Here is an 18538-nt window from a genome sequence, read left to right on the forward strand (position 1 = left end):
AAACAGAAGTAGTGATGATACTTAGGGGGAAGCGAGCTTTGTCCTGTGAGATGGTGTGGGTACACAAGCAGCACAGAGCAACAACTCCTCGCATCTGGGAAGTTTCTTGGGAACACTAGAAAGTTTGATTTTCAGCATTATTGTGCTTGCTAGGCTTCCCAGCAAAGTCACATGTGCTAAGATATGACTTATAAAGATTAATCTTTCATTGTACAATGTAAGACAATTTCAGCATTTTGACTATTTTGTTACATTAAAATCCATATGGGTTCAGTTTTGTAACACAGAGCCCAGATGAATTCAAGAGAACTAGCCAATAGAACTGTGAACTGTGGTAATAGAGAGGTAGGAAATGCAATTCTCATATAAAAATGGTATCTGCTCAATCTAGAACTCTTCCAGTAGACAAAAGTAATTACATATGTGTGTGATAGTGGGCAAGTGGTATTCTGTGGGTTTTATAGTTTTCCTGTTTTTTTCACAGACAGCTACAAATTGTTATTTTTCCCCATAAAATAACTGGTAGGCCCAAGAATAATATTAACAAGCAAAGTTAAATATTAAATAAATTAACAGTCATTAACTACACTTCTAAAACAACCTTCTTTAATGTATTATTCTTTACTCCATCACAGGTAGTCTTTACTTCTCTCCAACAGAATCCATGTGTCACAAAGCTAAGTTTCCTTGACACCTCTTGATTCATGAATTAAACATGATTAACGTTTTTCTTTTCTAAACTTAGGCAGATTTGATGCTAGAAGTAAACCTGGATTTTTCTTAGCAACAATGAAGGATCCTGAAAATGATACCAAAGGTAAACCGATTAAAAAAAAAAAATCTAAGTGAGGGGCTGGCAAGATGGCTCAGGAGGTAAAGATGCTTTGCACTGAGATTAATAATCTGAGATCTAGACCCAGGACCCACATGATACAAGAAAGAACTGATTCCCAAGAACTGACCTCTGAATTCCACGTGCTTGCCTAGGCACAGGAACATCATCACCAACACAAAATGAAAACATAAATAATGGTTTTAAACAGACCAAGGGATAGTAGAAGAAAAGAAACCTAAGACAGGAATGATGCATGTGGTTCATCACCTATAACCTCAGCATTCTGGAGAATGAAGCAAGGCCAGCCTAAACACTGTGAAGTGAGACTACATTCTCAAAAAAAAAAAAAAAAAAAAAAAAGAAAGGGGGTTATATTAAGATGGCTAAAAGAATAAGGGTGTTTGCTAAAAACGTGATGATCTGAGTCTGATCCCTGGGAATTACATGACAGAAGGACAAAACTACCTATTACATACATCACTCTACCCAGACAGAAAAATTTCAAGGTACTAATTAAAATAAAATAAAAACTGGGCTTAAAAAAAAAAGAAAAGAAAAAGAAATCAAAGTATTCTAAGGACTAGAGGTCAGGATAATTACCTTCTTCCCTCATTTCAAGACAAGGCCTTGAACTCAAGAGATCTGCCTTCCAAGTGTTGGCATTACACCTGTGTGTACCATATGGGAAAAATCTAAGTGTTCTAAAATGTACGAGGAACAACTTTAAAAAATGTTTTTCTTAAACAGGGGGCATAGAAGTGTACACCTTTAATGCCTGCACTTCGGAGGCAGAGGGAGGGAGATCTCTTTGAGTTCAAGTCTAGTCTTGTCTACATAGTGAGCTCCAGGAAAACCCAGGCTATGTACTGAGACCCAAAATTATAAATATAAATATATATATATAAATTTATATATAAATTTATATAAATATGTATATATAAAAAGGGAAATTCTCAAAAGATGAAACTGTTTTTCCTTCTTTTTTTTTGGTAGTTCTTAAGTACTACTTACTAATTTCCTTCCTTATTTCTTTAGAAACCACAGAGTATGAAGTTTAGACAAAAAAATAAGCCAGCACAGAATTTGAGAGTGCTAAAATGTTCAAGTATAAGGAAAATATTTCCAAGCATGACTGAACCCTTGTAGAACTGTTGACCCTTCACCATCCACAAACATGCAGCTCAAAGCCACCTACCTTGAGAAAATTCTTAACTCGCTCAGGATCATAGCAGTTGCTTTCTCTGCAGATTCTTTCCACTTCTTTGATCTGCCCAGTCTTGCAAGCCGCCTGAATATATTTAAAGTGCACATCTGGGTCCTGACTAAAGTTAACAATGGATCCCAGAAAATAAAAGAGACCTTAAAGAGACAAAAACAATAGAAATTAAGCAACATAAGCACATTTTCTTTCCTTATTTGTTTTGAGACAAGGTCTCACTGTGTACCCTTGACTGGCCTGTTTGGTGTTTTGATGCAGTGTCTCTCTATATAGTCCTGGCTGTCTTAGACTGTCTTGGATTTTGCTGTGTAAATCAAGCTGGCCCCTAACTCACAGCGATCCTCCTGCCTCTGACTCCAAAGTGCTGAAATTAAAGGCACATGCCACGAAGCCTGGCTATATGGACACTTTTAAGAATGGCAGAACTAAAATTAAGATTTAGAAGCCATTGTTACAGAAAATGTCCCTGATGAGTTGACTACTTAAAAAGTCCAGTAAGAATACAAATTAATCCAGAAACCTGTTCAATAAAACAGACCTAAGTTTCAAACCCCACAAAACAGAAAATTCTGTTTACAAGTACTTTTCTGTTTTTTGAGAGGATTTTGCTCAAGTTGACCCTCCTATCTCCATCTTCTGATAGCTAAAATACAAGCAAGTGACCACTATGCTTGGCCTTAAATTTCCAAATAGTTAAGAGACCAATCACAAAACAAATACCACATTCCATATGAGAGATTTTAAATGAAGTATCATATATCAGATGCTTTCCCACATGTAAGTAAGAGAAGACACAAAGCAATTTCAAAGGAATTTAGTGTGGTGCTGTTCAGAACTTTCTGTAGCGATGACAGGTTCTCTCACCTAGACTCTCTGCTTCAGCCAGTAACCTTCTGTGGCTCACCACAAGTTCAGCTAGACTGACTACAAAAATTTTAAATAGCTACATGTAGCCAGTAGCTACTGTGCTAAACAAAAAATTCAACATATTGTTAGCACACAGAAACCAAAGTAACTTACAGAATCTCCTAGTCTACCCATTCTACATAGAGCACTAATACCACAAAGATAGAGAAAAGATTAAGGAGGAACCAGGATTTAGCTAATGATGCTAAGAGTCCCCTAACAAGTGGTTAAATAAGTACAACTACTAGAATGGATGCTATTGTGATTTAGTGGGTCAAAGTCAAAGATTATGGTAAATTTTGCACACACAGGCAGCTGCCACATTGAGCAATCACCCAGCACTAAGCACCTGCAGTACCAACCTATCAAACCACAAAATGCCTTTAGGAGAACTATTTGCTATTTAAAGAACCAGATCTATGCATGAAAGATTAATGTAACTAGCCATCAGTATTCTCATTTACACAACACAGAGTTAATACATATTTTATCCCAAATTCTGCCTTTGATTCACTCATAAAATATTCAAGCAGATGGTCTTCTACACTGTGTATCCATAGGATCTCAAGCAGAGGCAATGTCCCATAGTTTTTTGAAAGACAATTTCCAAAGGCTTGATTATATGTCTCTCTTGACTACCAATTCTTATATTCCTAATTACCTTCAAAACTCTTGAATGATTCAAAGAGTTCAATCAGAGACTGAGTTGATAGTTGTTCGTGATATTTAGAAGCCACTTGAACACAGATCTGTAGATTTTGACGAATATTGGCAGACAGCATGGCTCTGAGACATTCAAGGGAGTCTTCAACTGATAAAGAGCCAAAGTAATTCACTAACCACTAGCAGGAGGAAAAAAATGAATTAATAATTTATTATCATCCAGTGCCAATTAATACCAATTAATCACAACTAACAGATAAACAAAATACCTCAGGGTTAAGAAGATGGGTGTGAACAACTGCACGCTTTATATCATACAAATCGGTGAAGTGTTCTAATGCACGCTGCAGTAGGCCCGCCTTTTCACACAGCTGGGCAATATGAGCCCGATCATAGTGGGTGAACATCTGATTCCCTAGAATAGCATCTGCAACCTAGAAAACCACAGACAGGATGAGATTGTATTACCTCCTCTTTACATCATACACAACACCCAAAAAAGACATTACAATTCAATACTGAATGCTAGCTAAATTTTCATCATAAAGAACATCTCAAACTCAGTAAAAATCGGAACTTCTGCATAATCAATCACAAGAACAGGAGTGGAGGCATGACAACTATGCTGGCAGTTTGCATGTCAACTTGACCAGGGCTAAGGCCATCTGGGAAGAGGGTACCTCAACTTTGAAAGTGGCTCTAAGAGACTGCTTATAGGCAAGCTTGTAGGGCATTTTCTTGACTAATGATGGGGAGGAGGGGAAAGCCCACCAGTTAAAGTGCCATCCTTGGACAGGTCAGTGCTCCTGGGTTACTTGGGAAAGCAGGCCAAACAACCCAATGAGTGTTCTTCATGACCTCCACCTCAGTTCCTCCCCTGACTTCTCAGCGACAGAGTGAAGAGTTTAAGATGAAATAAACCCTTCCCTCCCATGGTTACTTTTGTTCATGGTGTTTTATCACAGAAACAGAAACCCTAAGTAAGACAACAACACATACCTGAGGTGCGTGCATAAGGTTCATCTCAAGCAATCGTGTCTGTAAAGGACCTTCAGAGGGGCGATTGTTCTTCAAAGCGTCAAGTAAGAAGGCAGTACATTGCTGTATTAGATTGTATTCCATAAAGACATCTACAATCTATTAAGAGAAAAATCAGGAGATTGAAGATAATTTTGAAGGAGGAAAAGGGGTAGGACCAGAGGATGGGTTAGGGGGAAAATATGAACAAATTGTGTGTATGAAAAAGTCATTCTAAAACTCAAGTTTTTACATTAATAAAAAATTGAAAATTCCCAAAACATTATTGTCAACATGTATACAAAATCATCATGATCTTTTTATGAACAAAAATGTAAAATACAAGTTCAAGGTTTACTTAGTTTTAACATTTTTTGATATTTAGTTATTTTGTTATATGAAGATATCACATATTTTCATATGTGCCTTTGAGTGTTTGCATGTATGTATGCATATATATCACATGCATGTGTGGTGCTCAGAGACCAGAACAGAAGAACATCATGATCTCCTGGAACTTAAATTAAGGAATCAAACTTGGGTCCTCTACAGGAGCAACAAGGGCTCCCTATTGCTGAGCCATCTCTCCAGTACCGCCTCCCCTTTAGAGAATATTATTTAAACAACCTGACTTTCGTACTTAAATTATTGGAGAAACTAGGTGTATGAGTATACAAGCTCACATCTGTAATGCTACTGTTCAGGGAGCAGAGGTAGGAAATTCCAGAACAGCACGGTCTACATATGAATTCCAGGCTCTTACAGAGCTACAGAGTAAGACTTCGTTTCAAAACAAACTAAAGCTAAAATAAAAGTTGTTTAAAACAGTTACTTTGAATAATGGTTTAAAAATAACTTTAAAAGAAAAAAATCAAACACAATGAAAAATTAGCTTACACTTCTCTATACGCCCTTCTTTCCTCACCAAAGGCAGACATCACTATGTTTTATCATTGGACATATATGACTTTTCATATATCCTTCCCTAATCAAAATGGTGATTATTTTAAAAATATTTACTGGGCCAGTTAAACAGTTCAGTGGATAGAGGCATATCTATGCAGGCCTGACTCCCTGAGTCCAGCCATGTGGCAGGAAAGAAAAACTCCAAAAGTTTTTTCCCTGACCACCATACACAGGCCGTGGTACACCTGTGCTTTTATTAACACATATGAGATAATAAATATACTTTTCTATAGCATGTTTTGATAAGATATTCAGGGTTTATCCTTGTAAGCACACATAATTTGTCAGCTGAAAGTTTAGCTTACTTTAAGTTTTTAAGAGTCAGACTCTGCACAGCTCCATCTCTATGAACTACAGAGCTTTAACATGACATTACCTGTGTGATATCAGCAAGAGGCTCTTCATCCTGAACTAGCATTTGAGCAAACTGCTGTCCTTGATCTGGACTAATGCGCATTACGTTTCTCAGGAGAAAGATCCAGTCTGGAGTGTATCCAACCTACAAATAGATACTTCAGTCATGCCACAAAGTTTCATTTTTAAAGCAATTACAGTTATTGATACAATAAAAATTACTGACAGAACTGATAAGTATAAAACATTATAATTTAAGACCTCTATGATGACATATCTGCCTAGATTATATAATTGTATTACTTTTAGTCAGTAAACGGCCATTTCAAAAACTATACTAACACATTTTTAACATGGCTCTGCTATCTTAGAATTGTACTTGCTTTCATGTATTAACAATATTTATGGACTCTACATACAACAGTTAAGGAATTTGTTTAAGTTCAAAGAAATTAACCAACAAAAATGAAGCAAGTTAAGGCTTATTTCTCTAAAGCTTTTGTTTTTAAATGAATTTGTGTAGATAATTTGTCCCACTGAACTCACTTTTTTAGCATATAAAACAATCTTCTGGACTTGACCTGTCTCTGCAAAGCACTGGATGACTTTATTCGGGACATTGGCCCTGAGGTACACGCTAAGTGCCAACGTCGGGTCCACAGACTTTACAAGATCACCCAGTTCTTCAGAACATTCCAGCTGTTCAAAGGAAAGAGAATTTGGTTAGTGATCCATTAGCTGTTTCATAAACAAGCAGCTGGTACTACTTCCCTATGAATATAACTCATATAGAAGATACTCATTTTCCAAAAAATATAAACTTCTAAAAGTGTACAGTTCTTCAGAATTCCTCCTTAATCAAGGAAGACAACCACCAAGACTTCACTTCTAGGAATTTCCTACTACCTTGTTAAGAATACACTTTTTCTTTATTGCAGAATCTTATACATCTAACTACTACATTTTCAACTTCTCAAAAATAATATCACAAGTTCTTCTATTTGAGGTGTGCCCATGGAGATCCGAAGAGGACATCAGATCCCCAGGAGGTGGAGTTGGGGATGGTTGTGAACCATGACACATGTGCTAGAAACTGAACTCATGTATGTTCTGAACCACTAAGTTATCTCTTTAGCCCCCAGATAATAAAACCTTTGGTGTAGTATTGCCAATGAAAATTGACAATGTCAGTTACCCTGTAATATTAACACTTTTAACACTTGGAGGCTAAGGAAGGAGTTCAAGACTTGCCTATGCTCCAAATAGACACATTGTCTCTAAATAAGTTAATTAATTTTAGAAATTGAGCTAAATGACCCTTACTTATGTAAGGACAATTTTAAAACTCTAGGGGTAATTTTTAAACTAAGCTATAACTGTTACATTTCAAGAGCATAAAGTTCATCTTTTACTTTAAATTTTAGGATTTGAGATAGTAAGGCGCGCACACACTAAATTTACAAATTCAAATATACTCAAATTAAAAAATTTCCAGGTAGTATACAGCAAATAAATCTTCAAGTCTCTTTCCTAAGAGTTCTGCGTTGAGGCAGGTGAATCTCTGTGAATTTGAGGACAGCCTGACACTGACACACACACACACACACATACACACACACACACACACACCATATTATATAGGTCAATTTAGTTATCTTGGTTGTTCCTATCCTGTTATCTTATGAAATTAGAATAGCTCTCATACATGTGTTAGCGCAGTTATTCTTTAGTAGAAAATAGTATATGGCCAAGCCTCTCAAGTCTGAAGTAAAATTTTCTAGTATCCTATAAGACAAGACTAGCAGAAGCCAGTTTAAGACACAAGAACTTAAGACTCCAGAATCCAGACTGTACTAATACACACTAAAGTTGAAATGTTTAATCCACTATAAGCGTGCTACTTCAGTTCGCGACAATGGCAAGAAACATGGCCACTCAATACTATTACTTTAGGTTGGAAGAATTTTTATGTAACTGTATAAAAATAATGACAAATTGCTTAGAAGTTGTTTGTCGCCCCATAAATAATATTTATTGCTTGCTTTTCAGTCATTCTTCTACATTAAAAAAAAAAAAAAAAAAAAAAAAAAAGTGCTCTGCCACGTGGATCTCTGAGGCCAGCCTGGTTTACAGAGCAAGTTCCAGGACTGGCAGGAATATAAAAAAAATTTGTTCTGCAAAACAGTATAAAGAAAAAGTGCAAGATGTAAAAACACAAATTCTACAGTACAAAAAGCTAGTAAATATTTTTTATAAGGCTCCTATATTTCCTGTTCCACATAACACTCTTAAATCACTGTCAAATACTACCTCACTACATCAAATATAGTCTGTTTGGCTGTCTTGTAAACACATGAGTGAATTTACATTTTATATAACATGTTCTCCCTGCATACTCAAGTATGTTCACTAACATCAAAAACTACAATGTTGATGAGTTTATAAATTCTTAGAAAGAGGCGTGCGTGCGTGCGTGCGTGCGTGTGCGTGTGTGTGTGTGTGTGTGTGTGTGTGTGTGTGTGTGAACTACGAGGCAGGGATGAGAAAGATCATTTGTTGAGCAATGTCGGATATATTGACAAATATGCCTGTGCCTGAAGTAAGCATCTCATGTGAACATTTTCCAAGGCCAAAAAAATAGTAACTCACTTCTAAGCTACCAGTTTTAATTAGCAAGCAATAATCCTGCTTTAAAATGGCAAGGTCTCTTCTTGCTCTATTTCCACAAGCAACAATTAACAGATGGAGATACTCTGATGGAAACTAACAATTTTAACTTGTTGACACGGTATTTAATCAAAGGAAAAGTGTATCAATATAAATTAAAGTACCTTATCTTCTTTCAACCATTTCTCCAAAAGCTGTTTCCGCCCTTGCTGAAGTACAGGTCTACACAACTCTAAGGATTCATATTTGTTCAGCTGGCCCTGGTCCAAAAGGATTCCAAAGTACTGAAGTAGAGGTGAAGTTTGACCTGGCTGAGCTGGGACACTCTGAAATCGACGGATGGTATCTGGAGTACGAAGGATTCCCTTTAAGAAGAAGAAATATTAAAGATCTCAGAGTGGCCCAATAACACTACTAAACCTATAGGTCTCTAGTCAATCTGAACTGCATATTTGACCTACTAACTCCACCTTCCAAATATTCACCACATAGTACAGATTCAATAAATGTCTGTCATATCACTGGCTCAGTGTCATAAAAATTACTCAAAATCAGAAACATGCCAAGGTAATTAATTATGTTGATGCATGAAAACAATAAGCATAAATAGGTTTCCCAGGGAAGAGTACATCAACTGGTTATCTACTTTCTAATGGTCAACCTTGAAAACATGTACTTACAAGTAGGATTACAGACTGGGCAGGTTGGATTTATGTATTTAGGGATAGGTCCAAATACATGTATGTATGTAACAAGAATTAACAAAGGTATGGATTTGAAAGAGAGTAATGAGGAGGGACATGAGAGGGTCTGGAGGTAAACGGAAGAGAAAAATGATATAATTACATTATCTCAAAATTTTTTTAAAAAGTTAAAAAAGGATAAACATAATCATGAAATGGTAACCACTAGTCATTAAATCAAGTTCAATTAAGTACAAACTTCCTAATTAACACGGTTAGGAATGCAAGGTTTTTAATTCAGTTCAACATAAAGCAATGTAAAGGCTTATGAAAGTAAATTCAGCTCATTTTTCTGACAACTCTACAGACTACAAATTCAAGAGCATCTGTTTAGTGATTAACTTTCCAAATTAAAATAGACAGCCATCGTTTATGAGGCCAAACAGCATTGTACTTAACTCGATATAGCTATACCTATATCCATCATAGGTCCATAGCTACATATCCTTTCTAAGATTCTGAGCTTTTAAACATCAATTCTAGAGACACTGAGAATTATCAAATTCTATTAGAGGAAAAATACTGTAAAGCGGCTAGTTACTCTGAAAGCTTGTTCCTCTTCTAGCAGTATCAGAAACAGAATATTAACAACCTCTCAATCACAGCATCTTCAATTTCCTAACTATTTACCTTTGGTGCATTAGCAGCCACCTTTGCAGCCTCTGAGTAGTTTCCTTGGGCGAAAAGAGCGTTAAATTTCCGGGCAAAGAGTTCTTCAGCACCAGCTAAGTTGTTGCGTACTGCCATTCTCAGAGCCAAATCAGGATTTTGCAGGACATTGGTGATGTAAGGAATTATGTTTTCTTCTTCCACACAAACTGACAGAACCTAAAATTTAATGATTAGAGAATCAGACTGTGTTAAATCTTTTTAGACTAAGTCACAAAGGTAATCAAGTTACTTTTGTGAAATTCTGACACTTGCTTGTTTTGCTACTATGATAACTTATTTCTAGAACCTTTGCTATCTATGCTTACAGTTTATGGCAAAATTACAGAAGGAACTCTAGGTTAACAACCAGCACAATAGCAGGAAAAGAAAGCACTCCCAGAGCTCTATAGCTCCTGATTATCAAATCATCCCTAACCGACTTCATTCTAGACTTTTTTCTCCCATGAGAGACACATACACCTGAATATATAGATGAGAACTATGCTGTTTTCAAAAATCACCTTTGGGCCAGGGCGGTGGTGACACACACCTTAATCCCGCACTCAGGAGGCAAAAGCAGGTGGATCTCTGTTGAGTTCGAGGCCACCCTGGCCTATAGAGTGAGTTCCAGGACAGCCAGAACTGTTTCATAGAGAGATGGGGAAACACTGCCTCGAAAAAACAAAACCAAATCTAAAAGGAGAAGCAGTAAACGACAAAAGCAATATAATGCTAACTTTTAAGAATCTTAACCATCTGAGAAAATAAAATCTGCCCTGGAATTTTTTTTTTCTTATTTCTTACAACACTCTCACAGAGTAACAACCACTTGCTAGTTGAATTGTCAATGTCTCAAACTCAGAACAGCTATTATCAACTGGATGATATCCTACCCAACTGGGTAACTTTACAGACACCACAATGGGTACTTTAACATTGACCATCTCACACTAAATATTCAGTAATACTTAGGAAGAAGTGGAATATATTCTTATCTCTGTAGCTGATGGATCCTGTCTTGGAGATAACAGGAAAGAAACTCCTAAAAAAGGGAGTTTGTCGAATTTGGAACCAAAACAGTTTTTGTCCTAGAGAATTTACTTCTTTTGATAATAAAAATATATACACCTAACTGGTTCAAAACCAAACAGTTCCTATGATACAGTATTGAAAAGATTTTATAATTATACACTGTAGTGTTTATACTTTTTTGTGCTAAAACTTTTATTTTAAAGATGAAATTTCTTATAAAAACTAAATATAGGTGATGGAGAAATGGCACAGTGGCTAAGAGCACCGGCTGCTCTTCCAGAGGACCTTGGATTGACTCCCAGCACCCACATGGTGGCTTACAACTGTTATTCCACAGTTTCAGTGATTCTGATGCCCTCTTCTCATCCCTATGATACATAAGACATACATACAGGCAAAATACCCAGCATATTTAACAAAAACAATAATGATTTATAAAATCTAAAAATAGAGTCAACACAAAAAGAAATTAGATAACAACCTTTCTACCTTATTATTATTTTATTACTTTTATGTTTTTTGAAACAGGTTCTTACTATATAGCCTTGGCTGGACTCCAACTCACAGAAATCCTCCTGCCTCGGTCTTCCAAGTGCAGGGATTTAAAGGCATGCAACCCATGATGGATTTTATGTAACAATCTTTTTTATTCATTTAAATTGTATGTACTTAGCACATGAATGCATCAACACACATACCCTAATTTTATTAGCTTTAATCTTCACCTTGAACGGATATCTAAACTTATATCAGCTATTTTATATCCTTTGACCCTCGTCTCATTTCTTCTCTTTGCCTTCCCCCATGATGTACTCTTTTCTGATACCCAAAATTACCTCTGAAAAAAATACACCCATGGTAATGTGTTACTTAGATGCTTAAGGTAAAGGTTCTCTTACTTGTCCCTTTCTGTTGACTCCTATTATTCCAGCGGTGGCTTCATGAGGCGCAGTAACGAAGATAGTTTCTCCACTGATTCTGTTCATGTAGATGCATGTGCCAGTCTCAAGATCATAGAGGTGGATATAACCATACTTGGTAATCAAGAACACCACATCATGCTTTTCACTTATCTGAAGAGAAAATAAGCACTTTTTATAAAACTTTGGCATGAAACTTGCAGGAAAAATGCTAAAGTAATATTAAGGTTTCCTTCATTACAGCTTGTTATTTTACATGTGGGATATCCAAAGCTCAAACATAAAACACAAGAGTATGAATGAAATTTTAATGACAAAAGAGAACATAATTCTGAAAACTTAAAGATAACCCAGTTTACTTATTGCATGAAAATACAAGTGCTATTTTACCAAGTTTTATTATAATTTTTATTTTACAATAATCTTATAAATACCACTCTGATCAACTATAAACAGGATTGAAATTGAGATTTTTAAAAGTCTATTTATTTTGATGAAATACCTGCATTGCAACAGGAAAGTCATTTTGTGCTTCTGGGGGAAAGAAAACATCCACGGCCTTCTTTGGGAAGGGTTGGTTCCCTGTGGGTGGTGTACCAACTTCAATGATATGCAACTGTTCAAAGAAAAGAAAATTACTATCAATCTACATCATTTATCAGCTGGTCATTACAAGTTTTTTTGAAGCCCCCCAAATGCAAATAACCAGAACATGTTATAACCAGTGAACTGTATTTGATCTATCTATACTGTGGGATACACCTCCATAAATTAAAACTGTCAAGGAGGAAGCTGATCTCAAAGTCACACATTTACTGTATGACTTTTTTTTTTGTTGCTGTTGAAACAAGGTCTTACAATGAATGTTGCCCTGGATAGCCTGGAAACAATATTTAGGTCAGGGTGGCCTGGGACTCAGATCTGCCTGCCTTTTGAGTGCTGGGATTAAAGGCATGTGCCACCATAACCGACTATATACCATTCTTGAAGTGGCAAAATTATAAAGATAGGGAGTGGGTTTATTTAACTCTAAAGTCATGTTGGGGCTGACAAGATGGCTCAGCAGTAAAAGCAATTATGGAATAGGCCTGATCACCTGCCTAAATTCAATCCCTGGAAGCCATGTAAAATAGCCAAATGCATCTGTAACTCCAACACTCTTAGGACTACATGAAAGGTAGAGGCAGCAGAATCACTTGAGCCTCCTCAGGGCTAGGATTCAAACCAGTTCCAATCTCTTTCTTTACTCTTGAAAGCTACTTACTAGGGAGACATGGGGTGGAGAAGTGTAAAACAAAGACAAAGTTAGGGTCTTTCTGACTCAGGGACACAGAGGACAGTACTCTACAAGCTGGCAGCAAGTAGAGCCAGTCTTCCATTTCAGAAGCAGCAAACAGTTGTTTTCCATATCTCTCAGAACTAGGATGCAAGTCATGTGACTTTGCCTATACTGGACTTCAAAGAGGGACCTCAGGACACCAGGTTATTTTAAGACTGAGGGAGAGTCAGTCTACTGTGGCAGTGAAAAAAAAGAAAAGAAAAAAAAAAAAAAATAGCAGCAAACCGAGTCACCAGGCAACCAGCAGCACAGGCATTAACAAAAGCCCAACATGATTTCTAGCTGGAACCCTGACTACTACCCATTTTTTTTTTTTTTTTTTTTTTTTTTTTTTCCTCATTTCTCATTTCCCACATTTAGTGATACAGCTGTCCTAGCTACTGCCAGGGATCCAGTATCCTGTCAATAAATTTTTTATACTCTAATCAACCAGACCTTGTTTCTGCTGTCCTCAACTACGAATTCTAATACACAAAGTGCTTCAATCTGTCTAGGTAATTTCAATGTACAGCTAGGGATGAGACTCTCCAACTTAAGCTGCTGTCCATTCCATCGATATCAAGTCACCTAGGGGATTTAAAAAGGACAGCACTTAACGAAATTAGACCTCATCTTGGGCAATACTTAACGAATCAGACTGTAGACATGTACTGCATAAATGGGTATTTTAGCAACGCTAATGAGTCTATGCAGAATAAAGTGAAAGGTACCAATAAAAAGCCTTTGGTAAAGGCAATCAAAACAAAGAATACAAAGAGGTCAAAGCTGGGCACAATGGTATAAAGATCTACAATCCCAGCAGTCAGAGTATGAGCCAAGAGGACTGACTTCAAAGCCAGCCTAGGTTATATAACAAGGCACTTTTAAAAAAGTAAGATCCACAGATGGCAGAATAGGAAATAATATTAAAAGAATGCTATCATTTTACACAAGTATAACTATACATACCACTTGTCAGTCACCACAAATCTGAATATTATGATATTAGGAAAGAATAAAGATAACTATTTTGAACTTAAAATGGTAAAGAGCAAAACAGACTCACTAAAATAATTACCAGACAAAACTTACCTTCCCTCCTGCCTGACCCCGTACAGCAAAACAAAATAACGTTGATTCTTCGGCATTTCCTTCCATCTTAAATTGTGCAAAGCTAGCTGCATGTCCTTCAATAGGCTGAGACACCTTCCTATCTACAGAGTAGAGCTGCATAGCTCCAACCACACGATTTTGCTACAAAGGATCAAAAAATAAATAAATAAACTTTAGAGACCCACTAGATCTCAGATTCAATTTGTGAAATAATTATAATACTTTGCCATCTTCAGTAGTACTTGTTACCGAGCCTCTCAATGTCAAGCTGATACATCTTAAAGTTTAACTCCAAACTTTATCTTAATATGAATATATAAAAAAAGCTTAATGTGAATATATAAAACACACCTCATTTAATCATCTCTTTACCTTAATACAACAATACAGAAGTATTCACTTTGCAACACAATAACTCCACAATAAATTCTAAATCAAAATAACTGGTAAGAGTAGTGAAATTTTATGCCAACAATTTAAAGTCAGAAAATTTAAGCCAGCAATCATTATTTTTAAAAGGTAAAAGTCTTTAAAAAAAAAAAAAAATCAGTCAAATTCAACAATATTGGGTTTAAAGACCAAACTTAAGTGTATGTCAAAACAGTTCCTTGAACAACTTCTTTACCAAAAACTAAAAAAATGTTACCTGTGCAGATATGCCCGTCAGAAGCAACCACTTCTGCTTTGCATCTGTACGGTAATTGATAATCTGGCATCCTGCAAGGCTAGAATGACGATCAAACATTTTCACTGGCTGAGACTCTCCTTCCATACTCCAATGATAAACTGCATTATCCGTAACAAGAGCAACCGTATTCAAGGAGATCCATTTCCAGAAGGTGACATCATCAGTCATGGTGTGGGCCTTCATTTTACTTTTCATTTCAATGTTAAATATTTGAAGAGTTTTTGCAGCTAAATACAGAATTAAAGAATAATGAAAACAGGGGAAGTTCAAAATGAATGGATACCTACCTAGACAAGCCCTTAACTTCCAAATGATGTGATTCTATCCTAAGACTAATAACTAACTACACACAGGAGTCATACTGCTAGAGCTACAGCCACTGAGGAGCTAACAGCTGAGACCAAATAAACCTATCTACATCTACAACCTTAAGCAAAACTCTTACCTCTTAAGGACGTGTCTGCAACACTCTAAACACATGACTTCTAAAGGATTCTATATCCCAAATGAAAATGAGACTAAGGAACAGCTTTCTTAGTGATAAAAAACAAAGCTGTAACTTTCATTACATAGTTAGTCCACACAAAAACTCAGGTAGTTGTATATACATAAGACAAAGCAGATCTAATAGGAACACAAGGAAGAAATATCTACTTTTTAAAATGCAGTCATCTCTCATCCAACTCAATTTTGTGGAAACTGCGTTTTGAAAAGAAGTTGTACTTCAACTCTGCTGTGTCATCACAGTGCATGCTACATTGAACTGGTCTAAGATACAAAGGGAAAGTAGAAGTGCTGGATAAAGGAAAGGGAGACAGGGGAGGATGGTTCCAGATGCTGTTAATGTACTGGAGGTGAAAACAAGTTCAAGCTTCATCCAGTTAAAACAGCAAGCATTTAGTAAAGGAAGGTGAAATTTGACTTGAATGTTAAAAGTCCAGAGTCAGATGCAGAGGCTTATACTTGTCATTTGAAACCGGTCACTGTCGAAAGGGTGGTTTCACTGACATCAACAGTGGTCAAAGCCCACAGCTATCACTATGCTATGAAGAATAGTTCTCAGAGACAGAGGATAACTCCATTCCTGAGGCACAGAGAATCTGGCTCCAAAAGGACAAAAGCTGTCAGAGTGGGAGGGTGACAGGGTAGGTAGGAGACAAAGCCTAAGGGCTTTGTACCACAACCCATCTTACTACATAACAAAACCATCTTCTATAAGGCAAAGTATATAGGACTCCCATCCCACACAGTTTATAAACCACAACCAGACTCAAGAAATTGTGAAAGTTATAGTCCTGTTTATAAAAAGAAGGCATGAAGTTTAAACTGGCTTCAGAGGGAAGCAGAATTTTGTAAGCATTTGCTTTTCTTTGCTGCATCCTACAACCTCCAGATAGCTAGACTTTTATTCTATTTTACATAAAAGGGGCTGGAAAATGTAAGTTTAAGGGTCTGGGGAAGGGAACAAGGGATAACAGCTATGATATAGACCAATAGACACAAAGTATAACATACTATTTTACAAAGCTATAAAAATTTCTCAATTATTCTTTTTATAGAACAGGACAATGACTAACACAATCTAATTTAAAGTAACTCACCATCTGCACACATAAGAAAGCATTAAGAAATGTGATAAGATAACAGTAACATTAAAAATAGAAAAGAATTTGGCAAAATTTAGTTGATGCCCTTTAAAAAGAAGTGTGATGGATGCTAAGCACTTGAATTCAAATTATTTAAGGAAGATAAAGGACATTTAAAATGTAGTATACTTTTAGACAGAAGCAAAATGTATGCTGTCACAAAACATTTGGTTCCTGAAGATAAGATCAACCTTTACCTGAAACAAATTCTGATGATTTGTTGACAATTCTATTCTCAGCTCCCAACCTGTCCACCATTTACTTCCCAGCCAGTAGGCTAGGTTAAATATTGACACTCCAAAACGTTCCAAAACCTATACCACAAAACCAGAAAGCTAGGATCTCTAATTTTCGACTTTTAGTGATGCTCCAGAATAAAATCTATTCAAAGATTCCCAAATCGAGGCCACCCATGAGATGCTCAGCAGGGCATTTGCTGCCAAGTCATCCCCAGGAGCCACATGGTAGGAGAGAACAAACTTCTCCAAGTTGCTTTCTGACCTTCACAAGTATGCCCTCACACATAAACACACAAAATAAGCAAATAAAATGTTATAGAAAGAATCCTTTAAAAACTCCCCAAAGTCAAAAAGCTCTCAATACTTCTAGACCTGATCATTTCTATGAATTATTCAACATTTGTATTGTTAGAGATTAAAGGGGCTGAACATGGTGATGCATGCCTCTGATTCAAGTACTAGGGAGGCAGAATCAAGTGGGGCTTTATGCATTTGAAACCAGCCTCATCTACACAGCAAATCCCAGGACAGCCAGGACTACTGTCAGAGACTTATCCCACCAAATCAAAGCAGCCAAAACAAGCCCCTAAAGCTTAAATGATATGAAGGAAAGAGTGGTTAAAACTTCAGCACCTCTAAAAACTCATCCACACTTATAAATCACTAGGAATCTGAATTCTTTCCTCTTATTGTTAAGAAAAACAAGAGCTGGAACATAATAGCTCAGTGGTAACCATCTGCATACCTGCCATGTGAAGCCTTGGGTTTAATCCCTAATTAAAACAAACAGGAAAAGGAGGTGATTTTAAACGCCATTTCAAGGGTCCAGTAGTTTGACACCTAGTTTTCTTATTAACTTCTTTTCCTCTATTACCTTAATTCCAAAGTTCAAAGGAAAACAAAATAGGTTCTCAGATAATATGAGATTATTTAAGTCCATTTCAATTGACAGGCAGTATAGTTCCCTTGGAAACAAGTTGGTTTGGCTGGGCCTAGCTGGCCCCACCTATGATCCCAGCCACTCAAGAGACTTGGGCAAGAGGGTTAAAGACAACCCAGGGAACAGAGCCAAGACTCAGCTAAAAATAATCAAGAGAGTAAAGAAATAAATGGAAAGATAGATAAATAGATAAATAAAAATCAAAGAAAAATGTGCAGTCTGAATAAATGCAAACAATCTTGATCCCAAAGCTTGGTATTCATTCATTCTCATTCTCCCCTACCCTCTCAGACCAGTGTCAATCAAGCCATTTTTAGAAGTTTGATAATCTAAGTTAAAAGAAGCCTATAGTATAGAAAGGCACAGACTGGAGAAGCTGATCATCAATAAGCTCTGAAGTGACTTATTATAGAATATTACCTTCATTCTCTTATACAGAAATTCTTTTATTTGTTTCATCATATCAGATATAAAACTTTAATGTATTTATCCTAAAACAAAGATTTTCCAAGTACATATATTCTAAGACATATCACAGAAACATTCCATGTAAAAGTCATGAATGCTAACTCAAGTTCAGGACTGATTGCAGCTTTACAGATTTAATTAAATTACTCAACA

The 18538-nt window shown here is 36.4% G+C and overlaps 1 protein-coding gene across 2 annotated transcripts in view; it reads right to left on the bottom strand.

The window, feature by feature from the left end:
- Cltc (clathrin heavy chain) overlaps positions 1 to 18538 on the bottom strand; it is a 61121-nt gene that overhangs the window by 21795 nt on the left and 20788 nt on the right. For both annotated transcript variants that reach the window (XM_051187577.1, XM_051187652.1), the window contains exons 3-14: positions 15051 to 15319; positions 14384 to 14545; positions 12476 to 12589; positions 11953 to 12126; positions 10001 to 10198; positions 8792 to 8992; positions 6507 to 6659; positions 5983 to 6105; positions 4623 to 4760; positions 3893 to 4057; positions 3622 to 3802; positions 2031 to 2194 (exon numbers count right to left, since the gene is read on the bottom strand). In XM_051187577.1, the coding sequence (XP_051043534.1) occupies positions 2031 to 2194; positions 3622 to 3802; positions 3893 to 4057; positions 4623 to 4760; positions 5983 to 6105; positions 6507 to 6659; positions 8792 to 8992; positions 10001 to 10198; positions 11953 to 12126; positions 12476 to 12589; positions 14384 to 14545; positions 15051 to 15319 (2042 nt within the window). The remainder of the gene's footprint in view (positions 1 to 2030; positions 2195 to 3621; positions 3803 to 3892; positions 4058 to 4622; positions 4761 to 5982; positions 6106 to 6506; positions 6660 to 8791; positions 8993 to 10000; positions 10199 to 11952; positions 12127 to 12475; positions 12590 to 14383; positions 14546 to 15050; positions 15320 to 18538) is intronic.

The sequence above is a fragment of the Phodopus roborovskii genome, unplaced genomic scaffold, assembly GCF_943737965.1.
Source record: "Phodopus roborovskii unplaced genomic scaffold, PHOROB, whole genome shotgun sequence".
Lineage (NCBI taxonomy): Eukaryota > Metazoa > Chordata > Mammalia > Rodentia > Cricetidae > Phodopus > Phodopus roborovskii.